The sequence below is a fragment of the Megalobrama amblycephala genome, linkage group LG8 (assembly GCF_018812025.1).
Source record: "Megalobrama amblycephala isolate DHTTF-2021 linkage group LG8, ASM1881202v1, whole genome shotgun sequence".
In the NCBI taxonomy this organism is placed as follows: domain Eukaryota; kingdom Metazoa; phylum Chordata; class Actinopteri; order Cypriniformes; family Xenocyprididae; genus Megalobrama; species Megalobrama amblycephala.
Genome location: NC_063051.1, coordinates 22,751,156 through 22,773,219, shown reverse-complemented (window position 1 = coordinate 22,773,219; position 22,064 = coordinate 22,751,156). Strand labels below are relative to the sequence as shown.

Sequence of the window (22,064 nt, the reverse complement as noted above, 5' to 3'; positions counted from 1 at the left end):
TTGTAACTATTTAATCACCCACAAAAAATATGAGTCACCTTCACTGGCAAGTAAAGAAGAATTTTAAGAACTTTACATTATATATTATCAAATGTTTTAGAGAAAATAACAAAAAACTGTATGTTGTCTCAAGGCAACATTGTACCATAATGGAATCGCATAAGGCCATACAGGCATAATAGGTTTCAATACAAATGTATCATATTTGTAAGGAAAAGAGTTAGAATTATCTAAATATGTTGGCATTTGCACATGATTATAATGCACTTATAAGAATACTAATTCACATACCATATCTGCATATATTATGATCTGCACATTTTCTATAGCACTTCAAAAAGCTATAAAACACAGGTAGCACTGTCAGTTGATGAGGGTGAGGATGAGGAGTCAACGAGAGGTCATACTGTGATGAGGAAGATGAAATCATAGTGGCAATCCATCAGGGAGAGAGTGAGGATGAGAGAGAAGATGGATATGAGGATGAAGATGGATATTATAACTTGATATAATAACATAAAGATATGATGGTTTGGTAATACTTGCGTTCCACTATGGTACAATGTTACCTAAGGGCAACAGCTGGGTATAAAATGTTACTTTTTATTAAATATGAAACTTTTAATACATTAAAAACTAGATAAATTTGTTTGTTTAAGTGCCTAGTTAAAGAAATTAATGTTTTCAATAAATATATTTATTTTGTTTACATGAAAATGCCAAATGTTTAAATTTTTCCATTGTGGTACAATGTTGCCTCGAGGCAACAAACTTATAAAAATTAAATAAATTAAAAAATTATAAAAATGTTTACTGATATTGTTAAAGTGTCAAATTTTAAGCAGGAAAAACAACACAAATAATTTTTTCCTCATTGATATCATATTGCGTACCATAGAGGGTTAACGTCTATTTGTAAAGGTCTTGAGAACACTCTTTGATGAATGTGGTTTGATGTTGCCCTCTATCGGGGCTTCTCTGCACTCACGTGATCAATGGCAATGTTTTACCTGGCGTTATGTGACGTCATCGCGCACCGTGCAGGAAAAGGAACTGAGGAGATCGTGATGAGTTCATAACTCTCCGCTTAATACTGGAATGTAACTAAACCTACTTTAAACAGGTTTAACTTTGTTTGAAACTGATCCAGGTGATTTTATAAGCTTTAGAGGATGTCTGCGTCAGCTGTGTTCGTGCTGGATCTGAAGGGGAAGGTAATTATGAATTATAATCAACGACTTTGTTAGCAGATAAAAATTCACTTCATTTAAAAAAGTGTTAAACGTCCGCGAGTCGCTGTTTATAATAATCTGAACATTTATACAGCTTTCTGCTTCAAACGACTATAATAATATATCAGTCTTTAATGGAAACATAGTGGTTAATTATGTAAAGTAATATGATAGTATTTAACCTCATTTGAAGATGTGCCCTACTCGAACTGTTTTAGAAAGAGTGAATGAGGTGTTACAGTAGTACATGACATGAGCAGATGTCATTTCCTTCCCAGACAGGAAGGAGTATTAGTATTACAAATAGGGCTGCACAACGATTAATCGCGATTAATCGTTTGCAAAATAAAAGTCTGTGTTCTGTGTATAATAATTATGTATATATAAATACACACACATACGTGTATAAATGTAAGAAATATATGCATGTATAAATAAATAAATAAATATATATATATATATATATATATATATATATATATATATATAAATATATTTATATTATATATAAATATAACATTTTTCTTAAATATACATATGTATGTGTGTGTATTTATATATACATAATTATACACAGAACACACATTTATTACGTAAACACAGACTTTTATTTTGCAAACTATTAAAGAGTCTCTACATCTCTTTCTTGTTGTGGATGTGCAGATGACGTTGCTCACAGAAATGGGAAGATCATAAATGAAGAAATTAAATGGTCGTACTTTGATGCAAATGTCACATTTCCCAATATGTCTTCTCATCAGGTGCTGATATGCCGCAACTACAAAGGTGATGTTGACATGTCCGAGATTGACCACTTCTTCAACCTGCTAATGCAACAGGAAGAGGAGGGGCTTGTTTGCCCTGTGATGTCACATGGCAGCGTCCACTTCCTCTGGATCAAGCACAGCAATCTGTACTGTATCCTTTACATGTGAAAGATAGTTATTCCAAATAACCAGTTCCAATTATAATGGGTTTTGTTGATATCTGTTGAATGTTCAGTGCTGTTCAATGGTGTATCAGTTTCCAATGTAACTGTTAAACTTAACCTGCAAATAAAATCAGTGGTGGCCACTACCAACAAGAACTCTAATGCGTCATTGGTGTATGCCTTTCTGTATAAGCTAGTGGAGGTAAGTCAACTGAGATCGCTGCTAGTGGTTGTTCATTAACTACCGTGGTTAATTCTTCAGATTTGAACTGAATGCACTGAATTTCATGCTAAGAAACAAACACTTCTCATTGACTGTTCAGGTGTTCACTGAGTACTTCAAGGAGTTGGAGGAAGAGAGCATTCAGGATAACTTTGTTGTCGTGTACGAGCTGCTTGATGAGCTCATGGACTTTGGATTCCCGCAGACAACGGACAGCAAGATTCTTCAAGAGTAAGACACATTTGCTTCATTCGATCATTGTTCATTTCCCGCAGATCTGTAACCCTCTGATGGCCTTCCTCTTAGGTACATCACACAGCAGGGTAACAAACTTGAGGTGGCCAAGACCAAAGTGCCCACTACGGTCACCAACGCCGTGTCCTGGAGATCAGAGGGCATTAAATACAAGAAGAACGAAGTTTTCATCGATGTAATTGAGTCCATTAATGTGCTGGTGAGTTACATCATCTTCCTTGTATAGTACACTGCCTGGCCAAAAACAAAAGTCGCTGTCTGGATTTAAATGGGCAAGTCTATGATTGGATCATTATTGCTGTGATTATTATATTTCTAGCATGTTATATGTTTGGGAACAGTTCTTCTAACCCTAATTTATGGAGTGTGTAGCTTTTCATTTCTTAAACAACTATATAGGAAGATACATCATGGCCATATTCCAGGATGACAAAGCCAAGATTTATTATCTCAAATTGTGAATGATTGGTTGGGAGGAAGCATGAAGAATCGTTTTCACACATGAATTGGCACCTCTGTATGGAAGTTTGTTTCCGCCACTGAATAAAAAATTAAAAAGGTAATTGCGAATTTTTATCTTACAATTCTATATAAAGTCGCAATTGTGTTATAAAGTCAGAATTGCGAGTTATAAAGTTTTAATTGCAAGATATAAATTTGCAATTGTGAGATATAAAATTGTTATTATTAATGTCATAAATCAGAACAATATAATGACTCACCTCATGTAAACAAAGGAGATAGCAGTGCACAATCTGATGTCAAACAAAGGAGATAACAGCACGCACTCTGGCCAAAATCTCTCTATCCATCTACACGTCAGCGTTTCTAAAAATCTTCACCCTGGCAGGAGTTTTCAAAAAAGTTTTGTTTCAGTCACCGGATACTGCGTTTGCGTGTGGACAAATGGCCAAACCGCATAGAAAAAGCTGCAGTTTTGAAAAGGCCAAAGTCGCAATTGCATGTCATAAAGTCAAAATTGCAAGATATAAAGTCACAATTGTAGGACTACACGATTAGAAAAATAACATTGAAATCATGCTTAAACGATTTGGCTTAGTGCGATTATGAAATCGCAAAGATGTTTTTTTTTTTTTTTTTTTAAATTAAACTTGTCAATGAAGTATGGCTCCAAATGCTAATCCATCTGAAATCACTGCAAGTTTGAGTTGCTTATAATGTACATTTGAAAAAGCAACACGCGTCAAAGATCTTTCCAGACATGAGAAGCATTTATTAACATCTTGTCCAACAAAAGACAACATTTAATAACATGTTTTTACTCCAAACTCACTTCATAATGACATTTGAGCATTCTTCTGTGAGATGATGTGGCTTCTTACACACAATAAGGCAGTCGTGTGTTTATTAGTCATGTTTAATCAATCAAAGCATTTCATCTTCTGTTTATATAGCTACAGCGATAGTATTGGATTTCCTGGAATGATGCTATGATTTCCTGGTTATCTACTTCTACGGCAGGGCATATTTGGAGTTTCTGCACAAGAGTGCTCTCTGGCTTTCGGATGGAGAAGCATTTACTACTGATCACAGAGCCGTACAGCTCTGACAAGCTGCGCATAAAATAATTGCAGCCTTTGCCAAATCGCGTGCGGTTTAATTGCGATTAATCATGCAGCCCTATGTAATTGCTTGTTATAAAGTCACAATTGCATGTTACAAAGTCAGAATTGCGAGTATACAGTCAGAATTGCTTTGTCTAGCTATCACCAGACCAAGCTCAATTTAAAATTGAACATTGGTCTGGGGAGTCTGTATGTATTTTCTACTGCACAAGAGGCATGATCAATGAGCATTATTCACGGAGTTGGATAGTCCTTCAACCAATCAGATCAACGATCTGGGTGACGTACTTTGCAGAGCAACGCGAAAACTCCAGACAGGTTTAGTTTGTATTGGTTTGTAGCATTGATCAGCGGTTTGCAGAAGCAGCAATGGCATCGAGCGATTTTTGCAGGTGCAAAGAAAACATGAAAGTGAGTGGTATTTACACCCACTCGAGCAATTTGTTTGCTAAACTGAAGAAGTCATTCAGCATTGTCGAGAGGTTAAAAGGAATTGGATTGACGGTCGCGCTTGCCGTCGCATATCTATCGTCATCGTGTTGTACCCGCCAATAGCGAGCAAGGTGGATAAGCCAGTCTGTGATTGGTTCCCGCAAAAGTGTAACAGAAGCAGTAGAAATGAATGTACGGGTTTCCAGACTGAGTTGCCGGGCGAAATCAAATCGCCGACAGATCAGGCTGGGTTTACCCAGTCTAAGAATTGCTTGTTATAAAGTCGCAATTGTGTTTTATAAAGTCAGAATTGCGAGATATAAAGTCAGAATTGCGAGATATAAAGTCAGAATTGTGAGATATAAAGTCGCAATTGCGTGTTATAAAGTCAGAATTGCGAGATATAAAGTGGCAATTGCGTGTTATAAAGTCATAATTGCGACAGAATTGCGAGATACAAACTTGCAATTGAGAGAAAAAATTCAGAATGGTGAAAAAAAAATAGAACTGTGAGATATAAACTCATAATTGCGAGTTTATATGTTGCAATTCTGACTTTATTTTCTGCAATTGTGAGTTTATATCTTGCAATTTTGAGAATAAAATTGTAGAATTGTAAGATAAAAAGTCGCAATTATTTTTTAAATTGTTTTATTCCGTGGCGGGAACAAGCTTCCATACCTCTTGAGTCCAGACCTTAAATTCATTGAAAGTCTTTGGGATGTGCTGGAGGAGACTTTACAGAGTGCTCACCTCTTGCACTGTCAATACAAGATCTTGGCCAAAAATGTATGCACCTCTTGATGGAAATAAATGTTGTGATGTTATTTCCTTCAAGAGGTCCATCAATTTTTGGTGCCAGTTCATTTTTCAGAGGTGTCAATTCATGTGTGAAAATGATTCTTCATGCTCCCTCCCAACCATTCTTTCACAATTTAATCCTGATGAATCTTGACAATGTCATCCTGGAATATGGCCATGATGTGTTTTCCTACATGGTTGTGTAAGAATTGAAAAGCTACACACTCCATCAGTTAGGGTTAGAAGACATATAACATGCTAGAAACATAATAATCACTGCAATTATGATCCAATCATAGACTATTAAGCATTTGCCTATTTAAATCCAAACAGTGTATTTCAACAGGTGTTTCACAGAGGAAGGTGTTTCATAATAACTGCTCACATACATCTGTCCTGTAGTGTTTAAAGATGTTTGTGTGTGTTTAGGTGAATGCTAACGGCAGTGTTATGAGCAGTGATATCGTGGGCAGCATCAAGCTGAAGACGATGCTCTCAGGAATGCCAGAGCTCAGGTTGGGCCTCAACGACCGCGTGCTGTTTGCCCTCACTGGCCGTAAGAATCAACCATTATTAAACACGCTGTTTGAATTCATTAGGAGTGTCGTGCAGGATGAAGTCAGTCCGGGAAATAACATGTTGTGTGTGTGCAGGAGACAAAGGGAAGACTGTTACCATGGAGGATGTGAAGTTTCATCAGTGTGTCCGTCTGTCGCGTTTCGAGAGTGACCGAACCATCTCCTTCATCCCACCTGACGGAGAGTCCGAACTCATGTCATACCGTATAAACACACATGTAAGGCTCCTGCACCAGCCCATCAGTGTTTGGGATAGACAACTATATTGACTGACACATTTGACTTTAATTGTCCTCTATGTACAACAGCAGACACAAGCAAATTGAATAGGGTCTGAAGTCAATTCCCTTTTTTATTTTCTAGTTGTTCATGAGTAAATCCATAGTAACAATGAAGACTTTGCATCTGTAATTATTTCATTTTTATACTGTGCAAAATTTTTGGACATTTCCGCCGCTTTTAACCTCTTAGATTTAGGTCTGTTTTTTGGTTTCTGTCGCCCACGCACCCATTTCATCTTCCGCTATGGCTATGCAGTTGACCTATTTTCTGCTATTTTTCATGAAGTGACTGAGAGAGTTTGATTGATAGAATAACCATTGTGCTTATGTTGTTGACTGTGGTTCTGTTCATACAGCACACACTTCAACCATACTCACTCACAAATTCTGTGTGACTCATAAAAAGTTTAGGTAGACAGTTTATTAAAAGAGGCAATGCTGCAATATGTATTATTAAAAGGGTTTTTTGACCTTGAATGCATGTAAACCTTTTGTAGTAGACCTTCAAAACAAAATTAGAAACCTTTAAAATAGCATAATAGGGGAACTTTATACAATCCAACTTCTGGAGAACATCCATTACGCCATCTGGAGCACAATCATCATAGTTGATCACATTTGCTGTGTGTAGTGTTACAAAAGTCTACAAAAGTGTAGTGTTTATTAATCTTACCAGTCTTTCGTCTGCAGGTAAAGCCACTCATTTGGATCGAGTCAGTTATCGAGAAGTTCTCTCACAGTCGGGTGGAGATCATGGTGAAGGTTTGTCAGCAAGACTTTCTTTATTGCACCACACTGGAGACATTTCAAGTCTAAATTTACAGAGTCACTTTTACAGCATTGTTCAGCATGTGTACATTGACTTTCCATGTGTCAATCCATTCTTTCTCTCTCTGTGTGTGTATTCCAGGCTAAAGGACAATTTAAAAAGCAGTCTGTAGCCAATAATGTTGAGATTCGTGTGCCTGTCCCCAGTGATGCCGACTCTCCCAAGTTTAAAACCAGCACAGGTCATGCTAAATACGTTCCTGAAAAGAACTGGGTGGTGTGGAGCATTAAATCCTTCCCAGTAAGGAACCAGTTACTGATGTCTAGCTCTTCTGTCATAAGATGTTGTTTTATGAAGACCTTTGTTATTTATTTACTTCAGACTCTCATACACTTTAAGTTCTTTATTGAATCTGTAAAACTGAGCTCTTGTCTCTGTGTCCATTGGCAGGGTGGAAAGGAGTTTCTTATGCGTGCCCACTTTGGCCTGCCAAGTGTGGAAAATGACGAGAAAGAGGGAAAACCTCCGATCACCGTCAAGTTTGAGATCCCATATTTCACAGTGTCAGGCATACAGGTGTGTGTGTGACTTTGCATGGGCATTTGCATATGTGTGTTAGCATTTTCTATCACTCTGTTTACACATGTGGTCAAGTGTTACATGTGCAGACATGCCACTTTTCCTGGAAGTTCTGGGAGTCTCCCGCATATTGATAGCAGCTCCCTGACACCCGCAAATTATATACAATATTCCAGAAATTGAGCGTGCGTGACAGAAGCCCTGTTTCCACCTGGTATTAAGATGTGTTTTCTTAAAGGGTTAGTTCACCCAAAAATGAAAATAATGTAATTTATTACTCACCCTCATGTCGTTCTACACTGGTAAGACCTTCGTTCATCTTTGGAACACAAATTAAGATATTTTTGATGAAATCTGATGGCTCAATGAGGCCTCTATAGCCAGCAAGTTAGTTTACACTTTCAGTGCCCAGAAAGGTACTAATAACATATTTAAAACAGTTTGTGTGACTACAGTGGTTTTACCTTCACTTAATATTATAAAGTGAAGAGAATACTTTTTGTTTGCCAAAAAAACAAAATAATGACTTTTCAACAATATCTAGTGATGGCCAATTTCAAAACACTGCTTCGAATCTTTTGTTTCGAATCAGTGATTCGGAGCGCCAAAGTCACATGATTTCAACAGTTTGGCAGTTTGACATATGATCCGAACCACTGATTCGAAACAAAAGATTCGAAGCTTCATGAAGCGGTGTTTTGAAATTGGCCAACACTAGATATTGTTGAAAAGTCGTTAATTTTGTTTTTTTGATGCACAAAGAGTATTCTCGTAGCTTTATAATATTAAGGTAGAACGACTGTAGTCACACAAACTGTTTTAAATATCCTTTTAGCACCTTTCTGGGCACTGAAAGTGTAAACCAACTTGCTGGCTATAGAGGCCTCACTCAGCCATCAGATTTCATCAAAAATATCTTAATTTGTGTTCCAAAGAGTGTAGAGGGTGTAGAACGACATGAGGGTAAGTAATAAATGACATTATTTTCATTATTTTTTATTTTTTTGGGTGAACTTTTAAATATAAAATAAAATAATATAATATAATATAATATAATATAATATAATATAATTCTGTTGTAATGCAATCTCTTTTAAGGGGGTGGGGTGGTGTTTGTTCCAAGTTCTTGCAGGATGGGATGTCTGCTGTAAGATCTAATGTAAGACTTTATGGTCAGTTATTTTTCATTTGCTGAGACATTGGATTTTATTTGAAAGGTCTGATACATGAAGGTCTTAGAGAAGAGCTCTAGATTCTCATTGGTCGCTGGCGCAGTTACCACAGTGATACTGTAACAGCGCCTATCAACACTACTCTCTTTTGACCAATTATGGCAGCTGTGTTGGCGTGTAGCCTCTGATTGGTGGAGGTGTGCTCGTCGTCATGCAGCTCTGTTGCAGATCAAGCGTGCAATGTAAAGGCGCAACCGTGAATATAATATAATATAATATAATATAATATAATATAATATAATATAATATAATATAATATAATATAATATAATAATATTGTAATGCAATGTCCTTTAAGGGGGTGGGGTGTTGTTTGTGCCATCTCCTGGAAAAGAGTTCTTGCAGGATGGGATGTCTGCTGTAAGGTCTAATGTAAGACTTTATGGTCACGTATGGAAGTCATGTCTCAGCAAATTAAATATTGGATTTTATTTGAAAGGTCTGATACATTAAAATCTTTGAGAAGAGCTCTAGATTCTCATTGGTCGCTGGTGCAGTTACCACAGCGATACTCTAGCAACGCCTATCAGCACTACTCCCTTTTGACCAATTATGGCAGCTGTGTTGGCGAGTGACCTCTGATTGGTGTAGGTGTGCTCGTCATCAAGAACATAATATAATATAATATAATATAATATAATATAATATAATATAATATAATATAATATAATATAATATAATAATAGACATGTGCCGGTATATAGTAATATGATATATCACGATACTGAATTTGATACTGTCACATATAATATAATATCATATAATATTCTGCTGTAATGCAACATCCTTTAGGGTGGTGGGGTGGTGTTTGTGCCATCTCCCGGAAAAGAGTTTTAGCAGGATGGGATGTCTGCATGTGTTCTTTAAACATGGTCTGTTTAAACAAGACTTTATGATCAGTTATGGAACTCATGTCCCAGCAAATGAAAAATTGGATTTTATTTGACAGGTACGATACATGAAGATCATTGAGAAGAGTGGCTATCAGGCTCTGCCGTGGGTTCGCTACATCACACAGAGCGGAGGTGAGCAAGTGGTTTTGATTATTTTTAACAAAGGTTTTTTTAAATGATTTATATTTTAGTAGGCATTCTTATTCACACAAACAAGCAACAATGTAAAACATACATAAGCTCAAGCATTCATACAAAAACCATTGACAGACATGCACAAAACAAAATTAAATGAATAAACATAATATTAATATAATAATAATATATTATATAATATTATATAAACATGCATAGAAAAGGGGCTATATCCATCGGGTGCCGCTAAAAAACCCTGTCATTGTTTCTGTGACCATTTGTGTAATTATTTTCCTGCCTTGCCAAATAATTACAATAAAAAAAATTAAAAAACCTCCTGAAATTTCATACACTTGGAATACTTTGTATCGTCCCATAAAGAAGGTTTTTAAAAATATTGTGTGTTTGGCAATGGAGCAGATGTCAAAAGGATTATTGATGTATTATCATGTATTTATATTTGTTTATGCTTTCAGATTACCAGCTCAGGACAAACAACTAATGAGGACTGCAGACACATGACTAGGACTGAGAATTGCACATCAATTTTTTTTTTTTTAAAAACGTTTATGTCTATGTTATTGGTCGATTTTATCCTGTCAGAATTTCATTAGAAAAAAAGTTTGACGCTGAATGTAAACATACCAAACATTTCAGTCACAATGTATTTTCACAAGTGCTTTTTGCACCAAATCATGGAATATGTTGTCAATCATTTTATTTGCCCTGATATTGCAATAAATTTAATATATTTGCCTTGAAATCACTGATGTATACCCAAATGTGGTGACCGTTCCTGATGACATAATATTACTGGGTCTTGTGTACTGTCACGAAGGCCCGCTCTTTTCCACACACACTCACTCAGTGTGAATGAACGCAACAGTTTACAAATAAACCTTCTCAAATTGCCCGCCTTCTGCGCTCTAGGTTCTCATTGGTTGCTGGCGCAGTTACCACAGCGATACTGTAGCAACGCCTATCAGCACTCCTCCCTTTTGTCCAATTATGGCAGCTGTGTTGGCGTGTGTGGCTTCTGATTGGTGGAGGTGTGTTCGTCGTCATGCAGCTCTGTTGCCGATCAAGCGCGCAATGTAAAGGCGCAACCGCGAACAGAGCGTATATATATATATATATATATGTGATTGTTTTGACGTATTTGTGTCAACAAATAAACAGCCAACGGTCACTCGTCTACAAACAGCAACGGAGAGGTAAGAGCTTTAAAAGCTGTTCGTACGTTCATATTAATGTTTGTTGGTGCCGTTTAATCAGTTGCTCAGAGAGAATCGCGTTAATGTTCCGCATCACTGAATTATTTTCTCGCATTTATCTCACATCGGATCCTACATGATTGGTTCATGTCTGTCCAGGTGTTTCAGATGATGGTTCTTGACGGGTTCGGCTGCGGGAAGAGTCTCAGCGCGGCGGCGGCTCAGGGGAATGTGGCCGCGGTTCGGCGGATTCTGCAGGATCACCGGGTCGAACCGGACACGCTCAATGAGTTCGGGAAAACCGCACTGCAGGTGAATTAATCATTTACAACATTAAATTACACATTCTTTTTAAAGTGCTATTTCTTTCGCTTTCCTTTCCGCCGTCATCATCTGACTGCGATGATGTCATGATACCGCTGTCATTCATTATCTGTAGCTACATTTTTACGTATATTTACTTTTCTGCTGAGCAATACTATAATCGAAATAATGCAGAAAATACATCAAAAAGTAAAACTACACACAAAAGTATAAAAACACGAACTAAATAGCTAATATTGTAACAAAAATTCTAAATATCTGCATAATTTCAACAGTCCAATACCAAGAGGAAAGGTAGAACTGGCATATTGTTTTTTCTTTGCTTTAATTGGAGGTCAGATTATTTTTCTTCCCAAGAAGCAGTCCAATTTTTCACTACTCGTTATCTGCTAACTTATAAAGCACACGGTTGCACTTTAATTTACAATATGTGCACTATCAATGTACTTACACTTACTCACAAAAGTAGTAGAGTAGTGTAAGGTACATAGGTTAAGTTAAGGTTTATGATCGGTTCAGGGTTAGTACCTAGTTATTAGTGCCATTACCACAATAAGTACATAGTATGTTCATGCAAAACAGAACTGTAAAATAAAGTGCTACCAACCAAGCACACAATGAGATGTTTGGTGTGCTGTAGGTGATGATGATGGGCTCCACCAATGTGGCGTGCGTGTTGCTGGATCATGGCGCTGACCCCAATGTCCAGGACCGCTGCGGTGTGACCCCCGCACATGATGCAGCCCGCACAGGCTTCCTGGACACTGTGCGAGTTTTGGTGGACTACGGCGCCTCTGTCAATGTCCCTGACCACAGTGGCGCTTTGCCCATCCACATCGCCATCCGTGAAGGCAACTGGGACGTGGTGGAGTACCTGGCCCCGCTGTCAAACCTGGGGCATCAGGACAACCAAGGGGCCAATGCACTAGACGTGGCCCGGGACGCATGCGCTCCGGAGATGGTGGAGCTGTTAGAGCGCCTGATGGCAAGCAGTTCGAATTGAAGAACTATACGGTTTGATTCACGTGTGTGGGAGCCCGGTCTCAGTGCTCATTAGCAGGTTGTAATTTATATTAATATGTTGGATGTTGAGATATATGTTTCCATAGTTGGTAGTTGAACTCATAATATTAGCTGGAATATGTAGCACCAGTTTTGCACAAAGCAAATCCCTGCACTGGATTCAAGAGAGCTGCTCTCCTTCAGTCACGTGTGGGTTTGCCATGCACACATGTAAATAACTTTCTTTGGTATTTTGCTAAATATTTCTGTGCAGAAACTTGAACTGTTAACATTTTTTATTCTTGTGAAATTATTTCCTGCCATCCGTGCACTGATGAATTTTTGTTTTGTGTGTAAGTTTGGTTGGAGTGTTAACATCTGTAAATAACATTGTATGAATTTATTTGACTTATTTATTGAAGAATTGTATATTAACGTTATGTTTACTGTGGTATTTCAAATGTTATTTATTAAGGTGTTTAATAAACTGAAAATTTACTTTGTCTGAATTGTGATAATTTTTTTTTTCCAACAGATATTTTTTCCAAGAATATGAACAAAAAACACATATAAATATAAATAACACTGGGCACATGCTAGGTCATGTTACGTATCTTTATTTTAGGACCAATGAGGTGACTCATTGGAGCAGTTTAAGAACTCATTTGTATATTATCACCAACTACAAATATACTGTAAGATGTGATGAATTCATGTGACGAGTTTCACTATGTTCCTGCACGAATTTAGTGTTGACTTCATATCTCCGAAGGTGCGTCAATAGTGTCTGTATGTGCTCAAGGTGACCCTGTACAGGCACAATTACCCAACACAGGAATGTGTGTGACTGTACAAGGCAAACATTGTGCTTTCACAGAGCTTTGCTTTGAACAGACAGTCTGTTTTTCTGGGGGGTTTACAACTCAGAGAGGACGCAGACACAATGGCGGTTTTGTCTGCTCACTGCATTCAAGCCAAAATCTCAGGATACCTCTTACATCCAGCAGAAAAGCTTTCACTGTATCTGCTGCATAATATTATAAAGGGGCAGTATGGGTAGTTTGTCATTTTAATGAGCAATTCTCTAATGCATTAATTACTGCTTGAAGACTGATAAGGAAAAGACCAGTAGATGATTAAACAAACAATTGTTATATGCTTAACTTTATCAGTCATTCCAAAAGCAGAGCTGTCAGCCATAAAACAGTGAGTGTTTGAGATCATTGAACAAAGTCCATATTCTAGCATGTGTGAGTAAATCATCTTCAGGAATAACTGTGGGGATGGAAGCCTTTAACTTTAACTTTTAATGGGTTTTAAATCAACTGGATCTCAGCTGTGGCTGACTTGTGCTGTCCCCTTAAATCACAGTTTATTTTTCTCAAACACTGGAGGCCTGATGACCTGAAGCTTCAACTTTATTGAACTTTATTGTCTTGTAGATTAAATTAACTTACAATTTTAGGGGGGCTTTTGTTCACTTCAGGTTATTGGATGCAGTGTCAAAGACATTGTACAGTATTACAGACCTGCAGCACAATAAATATTACATTTAGCATCACTAATTCCTCAACCCATACACAAACCCAGTTTTCTTGATACTGAGTGCACTTATTCCAAACTCAGTTGTCTTTTGTATTGTGCAGTTTGACGCATCATTTCATCTTTCTTCTAAAGTACACTACATAGATGTTTCAAAATTAACACGTTCTACCACGACATAAACATTCATCATACACAATAAAAACACTTTATTATTTATACACAATTACATTCAAGACACCAGATTCTGGCAGCTTGTGATTTTTAATTATATTTTTTTTGCAAAACAAGAATGACAACTCTTTATTGTAATGGAGGAAGTCCAATGTACACAAAAATAAAACCATACAATCTAATACTGTACAATAAAAACAAGTGTCTACACAGCCATAGAACATATTTAACTGTAAACATACCAAAGAGTCTTGCATATATATGAAAATATATCTTTTCTTCAAATTTTCGACAAATTCTCATCTACACCATATACCGTATGTCCATTTCCGACAATCTTCAGCAGAGATGTCCAGACATCCACCATTTTGCTATTAAGAAAAGTAATACAGCCTTTCAGTAGTGAAATTATTTCAAGAATAATAAATAATTTCATGAATGTTGCTGAATATGGTCATCGAATGAATTTGTATCAAAGAATAAACAAAATGATCCTGTCATACTGCCTGTCTGAAGAGTTTTGAAAACGTGTAAAACAGTAAATAACCCTAACTGACGTATAGAGACTTCTTTTGATTCCCTCCATTCCAGAATGAGAAAAAAAAACATAAGTGAAGTCAGTGCAGTTCTTTCTTCACACCCTCACATACTTATTACAACTAATCTGCCAGTAGAGGGAGCCACTAACACATCAGCTGATTGGCTCAAAGTTTGGCTGGTTAGTTTAAAATTATTTGCTTATTCATTCTTACAATTTTTTGACTATTTCATTATATTGCTTTTGAAGGCTCTTAAAAGTGCTGACATGTTACTAGTGAAATGTTTGGGACTGTGTGTGCGTTCTTGTGTTGTCATCAGCCAATCAGTGTAGTCAGGACGTAATTTCCTTGTCACATGACATTTACAGCTCAGGTGGTTGGCTGAACTGAATGCGAATGAGCAACGATTCTAATCGTGTACTTCATGAAATGAAAAGGAATGTTAACACAGCTTTGTCCAGATATACAGATAAAGCTCAACACACACCTGTGGAAATTTCCACTCGCTCAGCCACACCTACCATCAGGAAACAACACACAGAAGCTTTATTGTTAACAATTGCACTGTGTTGTTATGAAGAAAAGCTGCATTCATTTCTAAACAGATCTATTCAGGTGTTACTGTTTAAACACCTGAGTGAACGTATTTCAATAGATAACCTTGAGCTTAAATAGTATTGAAAAAAACAAAAACTAGAAATACAGAAACAGCTCAGGTTAAAGGGACACACAGCACTGGGATCATGTGTATCTCCATATGAACAATGATTCTCTTCTGTAGCAGCTGTAGATCAGTGACCTCTAGTGCGTTCATGGCCTCCTCAAGTGCACTACATTCCCTCAGTGGGAAAGAGGCCACAGCTGCTCAAAACATCAGGAGCCATTGCCAGAGTACCATATTAGTATCATGTCAGTGTTGGTATAGAGTGCAACACTGCCCACCTATTTTTTCCAGTGGCGTTGGTTTTGGAAGTATTTTCCCCATAGGGAATAAAAAAACAAAGAGTTATTATAATGCCTGAACCAAACCTACCAGCAATGAGATTTATTACAACATTACAAATTTTAATTTGAAGTTAAAATGTACTTGAAAATTGATAATGCATATACATACAAATATTTAAGTAGTTTGAGAGCATAGGGAGACTGACTACATTATGTAATTTCATGGGAGTGGGCGGAACAATTTGTTTGTCGTGATACACTGATTGGTGAAAATTTCTTTGTGGAATCGTGCCTAACGTAATGGGTAAAAAATAGCTCTATTATGTTAACACTGTCTGCACATGAACATACTAATAATTTTTGAGAGATTTTCATTTTGAGAGACTGTCATGTTATGTCAGGGGTGCTCAATTTCGGAGAACTTTCCTGCAAAGTTCAGCTTCAACCCTAATCAAACACACGTGAACCAGCTAATTAGAATATTCATAAACACTTAATAATTACAGACAGGTGTGTTGGAACTCTGAAGTCTCCAGGGAAAGAACTAAGCTCCCTTCTTAGGTTGCATCCGAAATCGCATACTTCCCTACTATATATTAGGAAAAACAGTATGTGATAAAAGAAATATGTCTTAATTCATTGTACTCATAAAAGAGTAGGCAAAAAAGTACCCGGATGACCTACTACTTCCACGGGCCATGGGGATTTGTGAATGGCAGTGCAGGGACGCAACTGACACTGGTAGGTCAAATCATGAATGTGGGACGTCAGAATTACATTCATACTACACACATTCATACTATATAGAACACATGTTGAATGACAAAATAACCTTTATAAAATTCATACACTACATGGTTGAGTACATAGTGCATAATTACATAGTGTATAAGTGCATAGTGTTTAGTGCATAATTTGGCACACAACTACAGTCTATTGAGTCTGTTAGGTTAAAGTTCAATGCTTCATGCCATAAACACAATGACTATCACAGGACCCAACTTATGTGTGTACTTCGAATTGTGCTTGTATAATTCACAAAAAGGAACTTAATCAGTGAATCAGCTGTAATCAGTGAACATCACTGAGTTCTGATCATTGCTCATATCATCGATGTCGAAGTAAATCAGCTACACTGTAAACCCTAATACATTGGCAGAACTCAGTCAATCAGTTGCCTTTAAGTAAACAAACTCCAAAATTAAGTAAGCATAACTTAAAATTATGATTTTTTTTTCTACATAAATATGTTAATTGCAATTTAATTAAATTGTTGACTAACCTAACTTACAATTTGATTTCACAAACATTTTAACTCAGATCTTTTACAAGCTAGCAATAGCACAGTTGCATGTGCCAATATAACTAGCAAAGAGACTATCGCTATACATTTGCATGTACAATATACATAGTCTTAAAAAAAATGCAATCCATCCTCGACCACAGGCTCTACTGCTCACCACAATGGTAACATTCAAAACTGCAACATAACATAAAACCTACAAGTCCCAACATAACAGAAGATTAAATACTAACACATCTTGTCTTATATTAATGCAAAACACGCAAAATAACACTATTTCAACATTTATTCTCCTTATGCAGTCTGACGCAAGGCATGCCAGGAACTAGAAACTCATTCGGTTTAAGTTTAGCTTAATATAATCAGTTATTGGAACTTTCAGTCGTTTTTGAGTGAAATTAACTCTGTTCGGGTCCACAGTGTATGATTTATTCAAAGCATACTGCATTAAAATGTGAATGGCATGTGAATGTCTGAATAGCAGTGATTATCTGTGCTTCAATCTGTCTTTCACATCTGGAGGTAGCAGGTCCATCAGACTATCTTCTACTATCAGAGCAGTCAGTTTCAGCAAGAGACAGTCGGCGATCTCTGCAGGCAGAGAATCCAGCCTGTTTCCCTTCAGCTCCAGCCGAACCAGCTGAGCCAGATTCCCAATCCGTGGAGACAAGGTGGAAATGCTGTTATTTCCCAACGCTAGGACTTTCAGCCTCTTGCAGGAGAACAGCTCTTCAGGGAGACTCTCCAGAGAATTAAAGGCCACCGAGAGGAACTGAAGACACTGTAGAACGCCGATCTCCAAGGGCAGGGATGTCAGCTGGTTGTGGGAGAGGTCCAGATGTCGGAGTTTGGTACAGTAACACAGGCGAAGTGGAAGCACGCAGATCTTGTTCCAACTGGCGTCCAGCATCTCCAGGGCGCGGAGTTTGCTGACGTGCTCTGGGATGTAGGAAATATCATTGTGCCAGAGTTTGAGGGTCGTCAAACGGCGGCAGTGTTGCAAACTCAAAATTTCTTCTACAGTGGTAAGCCGGTTCTCTCTAAGGTCCAGCTCCTGCAGGTGGGAAAGGCTGAAGACCGCGCTGGGGATTCGCTCAAGACCGCAGCCCGTCAGCTCCAGAGCAGCCAGGTTGACCAGCTTCTTCAGGCTGTTGAAAACCTGAAGCCTGGTCCCCTCGTTGTGAATGCACAGTCGCAAGAGTTGATTCGAAACGTCCACAATACTGGGTGGTATCTTGGTCAGTTTGCTACGCAACGTCAGCACACGCAGATTTTTAAGCTCACGTAACGTGTCCAGGGACGGATTGCGAGAGAGCTCGTTGTTTAGAGGGCCGCTTAGGTGAAGCTCTTCCAGGTTCTGTAAGGTGTACATCCACAGAGGCACTTGGTCCGGTCCCTCAAAGGTCAGACGCAGAACTTTCAGGTTCTCACGCAGATGATTGAGGGCCGCTAGCTGGAGCTTGGCCGGACTGTGGATCAACGCGATCTCCTGTAAGGCTGTGAGCTGCATTATGGTTCCAGGGACTGTGACATTGCTTATCATTTCCAGTTTGAGTGACTCCACTTCCGAAATCTCAAAGACAGTGTCCGGTAACCCTGGCAGCATGAACAAGTGGAGCTCCAACCTCTCGCTCGCATTGCGCGCCAGCCGAGCACGGAGTTTATTGCCCGTCCACTCGTTGTTGAGGTTCATCTGCCTCAAGCGGCATTCGCTCACCTCAGAAAGGAAGACGGCGAAGCGTTTGGAGTACAAAGCATCGTACTGGTCACTGAGGTGCAGGAGAAATGCAAAATCATTTTTAACATCCGGGATGTCGTTAATTCCGGTCTCCAAGCGGACCGCCTCAAAGGAATACTCTTTGAGTGGTCGATGAAACAGCCAATAAAGTGAATAGATACACAGCAGTCCATACACCCCGACGAAGCATATGTAACAATATGCTAATTTGGAGAACAGATGTGCTTTATTGTAGTTACAGCAGAATGCCCCAAACCCCGTCAAATCTGGAGGCACCGAGCACATCACAACAATCTGGATGTTTGGAACCAACACGATACTATAAACAGTGATGAGAACAAATTTGAAGACTTTCAGCACTGTCTGTAGCACGTACATGAGGTAAAGAAGATCTGCTTCCTCAACATGTGTCCGAAACTTCTTGACTTTTTCAAACAGGGCCTTGGCTTGCTCGCCTTCTTTTTTATCCAAGAGTGACACAGCCGACTCTGCCGATTTCTGGTCCTTCACGGAAGACCGGATCAGAGACACCATGTCGTCGTTGTTGTCTGTGGCCGATTTAGTCATTGTATTCTTTCTCCATACGACCATTCTCTCTTCTCGCCTTTCCTCGGACACTTCGCTGATGGCTCTTGTGGTCCAGGGTGAGTCGAAGCATTTCCCCAGTATGATTACAAACAGCTCGATCTTGGACGAAGTCCCTGGGAACTTGAACCAGAAGCTGCTGGCCACCATAAAGATCATGCTGTGGATGACCACAAGGTAAGGGAAGTACTTGCCATACCAGTGCACGGCACGTTCGTAGCAGAAGTGGTTAACAAACTCGTACTGGTGGATATCGAGGCCATTCTTCCTTCCGAACACTTCCACGATGTTCGGACTGAGATGTTTGGTGATGGCGAATTCCCACAGACTCTCATTCTCTTTGTGCTGCCGTAGGTGACTACAGTCCCTGTCTCCACCAGAGAGATCCGTGAATCGGTTTGGCAGGCAAGATATCTTGTCTTGTGTCAGCTGAGGAGAGATGAAGATTGTCTAAGCTTCAATGATGATAAATGAAACACTAAAATCATGAACATTTAAACATGTTTGTGGTGGTGACAACTGAATTTGGTGGAAAATTAAAGGAACAATGAAAGATCAGTATCAACAGGAGCTTGATGGTAAACACACAGGCGTTTTAACTAATCAGCTAACGCTCTTGCCTAATCACTTCTCTTTATTGCACACACTCCTGATCAGAAGCTTCGTGCCCATTCACGTGCCATCTCTGATTTTTGAGCCAAGTGGATTTTTAATGCAGCTTCACAAAAGCAGAAAAACTAAATATATTTATCTTTTGATAATGAAGTTTCACCACTTTTGCAGGTAAAATTATCAGTGCTACCAACAATGAATCCAAAATATTGGGAGTGTCCAGCATTTGAGAATATAATCTAAAATAATGTTAAGTTAAAAACGAACTAAATTTTCAGTCTGTTCCTCCTGAGTCACATGGATGAATGATATTATACTTTTATGATACCATGATGGTGTTTGTTTTGGAGTCTGGCAGTAAAAATCACAGTTTACTATCAATGAATGAAAAAAGGAGCTCAAAGGTTCTTCAAAAAAGTTATTTTTGTATTTAAGACGAGGGAGAAAATCATACAGAAAATGACATGAAGGTAAGTAAATTATGTCAATTTTCATTTTGATGTGAATTTTCTTTTCAGACAGTGAATAATGCTATAAATACACAGAGTTTGAATCATATCTGATCTCTTAGTAAATCTGACATAACTATATCACACGGAAGCTTGCTTCAGCTACGGAATAAAAATAAAAAAAAATAATTGCGACTTTTTCAGAATTGTGAAAATATTTTCAGAACTCCTGCAAGAAAAAAGTCAGAATTGTGAGATATAAAGTTCATATCTCAGTTCATATCTCGCTTTTTTTTTTTTTTACTTTTTTCAGTATTGTGAGAGATAAACTTGCAACTGCGAGAAAAAAGTCAGAATTGTGAACTAAAGTCGCAATTACCTTTTTATTTTTTTTTAATGGTAGAAATAAAGTTAATATCTCGCACTTAATTTCTCACAATTTTGACTTTTTTTTCCAGAAATCAAAAAGTCAGAATTGTGAGATAAAAAGTCGCAATTACTATTTTTTTTTTATTCCGTGGCGGATTAAGCTTCCATGATATCATGGTGACACGTGAGGAGAGCTGAAGATATCCTACCTGAACCGTGCAGCCAAACACTCCGATCATGAGCATAGCGATGCCCAGATACTCAGACAGGACGTCCCACCAGGGCTTCAGAACCCTGAACTGCGGGTTCTGTTCTGACGTAATGTTCCGGAACTCATTCACAGGAATCATCTTCACACCTGGCACAGGTGAAAAAGGGATTCAGTCATGGTTGTTAGGAAAAATAATTATACTGTTAAAATAATGAAGCTGAGCAAACATGATTAGTCACATATAATGAACGTTTATACTTGTTTATCAATCTTTAAAGGATTCTCATCTTTGTTACTGAATTTAGGACCAGTTTTAAAGTTTCTGCACTACACTTCTCTAACAGTTTCTATCAGTCATCTTCTTAGAAAACAAGCTGTAAACCATGCATTTGCCTCAGTTTTGATTGTGACCTTACCATCTCAATCACAGTCTGAGTTTGACAATGACGTTAATCATAAAAACTGCGGATCTCAGGTGAGAGGACACATGTTCGCCTTCCAGTTGGCTACTGTTGGTAGTTTAGTTTGCAAATTTGGAAATGAAATCAACTCACCTGCGCTTATGAAGCGAAAAGCGTCAGTTTCTCAGCACATGCACGAGCTTGTTTCCATCTCTAGGGGTTCAAATCTGAAAACAGACTCTGTCCTCCAACTAAATGGCTTTCAACAGCACAAGTTTCAGAGGGTTTGACAGCGGCCGAGCTCAAGCGCCTCCCAGAACAAGTTTAATCATGAGAACCAAATGAGTCAGAGATGAGACAGCCTGTCAACAGCAACAGTCATTATAAACCTTTTATTAACAGCCCTACAATAGATTAATATTCAGCATTCATATTTCATTGTCACTTTTTTGATTGGCATTCCGTTGTGAAATGTATACAGCGCGCGCGAACAGTGACCAAATTAAACTAGCAACTTAAAACGGCGCTAAACTCAAATCTACACGCATATATACAAGTTTGGCGCCAAATGTACTCACTAATAATATAGTGAAATGTCACGACAACCGACTCGTAAAAACATTTAAATCGGCTAAATAATGTTAACATTTCAATCTGAGATTGTACACAGGTTTCTGTGAGGGTTAAAACAAATATATTTCAGTACATCTCCACTCAAAACATTTTAGT

The 22,064-nt window shown here is 38.1% G+C and overlaps 3 protein-coding genes across 3 annotated transcripts; 2 read left to right on the top strand and 1 right to left on the bottom strand.

Annotated features, from left to right (window-relative positions):
• The first annotated feature begins 996 nt into the window (after positions 1 to 996).
• On the top strand, positions 997 to 10,690 carry ap1m2 (adaptor related protein complex 1 subunit mu 2). Its single transcript, XM_048200096.1, has 12 exons — positions 997 to 1,214; positions 1,994 to 2,150; positions 2,298 to 2,365; positions 2,487 to 2,617; positions 2,693 to 2,840; positions 5,890 to 6,016; positions 6,114 to 6,256; positions 7,010 to 7,081; positions 7,230 to 7,388; positions 7,539 to 7,664; positions 9,849 to 9,924; positions 10,404 to 10,690. Exons 1-12 carry the CDS (start codon positions 1,173 to 1,175, stop codon positions 10,427 to 10,429), a joined length of 1,275 nt encoding a protein of 424 aa, XP_048056053.1. The 5' UTR covers positions 997 to 1,172; the 3' UTR covers positions 10,430 to 10,690.
• Positions 10,691 to 10,834: 144 nt separating this feature from the next.
• cdkn2d (cyclin-dependent kinase inhibitor 2D (p19, inhibits CDK4)) lies at positions 10,835 to 12,970 on the top strand. The gene is made up of 3 exons (XM_048200098.1): positions 10,835 to 11,141; positions 11,301 to 11,453; positions 12,106 to 12,970. The coding sequence occupies exons 2-3, from the start codon at positions 11,310 to 11,312 to the stop codon at positions 12,466 to 12,468; spliced, it is 507 nt and encodes a 168-aa protein (XP_048056055.1). The 5' UTR covers positions 10,835 to 11,141; positions 11,301 to 11,309; the 3' UTR covers positions 12,469 to 12,970.
• Positions 12,971 to 14,210: 1,240 nt separating this feature from the next.
• On the bottom strand, positions 14,211 to 22,058 carry si:zfos-323e3.4 (volume-regulated anion channel subunit LRRC8E). Its single transcript, XM_048200092.1, has 3 exons — positions 21,489 to 22,058; positions 20,933 to 21,081; positions 14,211 to 19,722 (listed from the first exon to the last, which is right to left on the bottom strand). The coding sequence occupies exons 2-3, from the start codon at positions 21,071 to 21,073 to the stop codon at positions 17,458 to 17,460; spliced, it is 2,406 nt and encodes an 801-aa protein (XP_048056049.1). The 5' UTR covers positions 21,074 to 21,081; positions 21,489 to 22,058; the 3' UTR covers positions 14,211 to 17,457.
• Between the last annotated feature and the right edge of the window lie 6 nt (positions 22,059 to 22,064).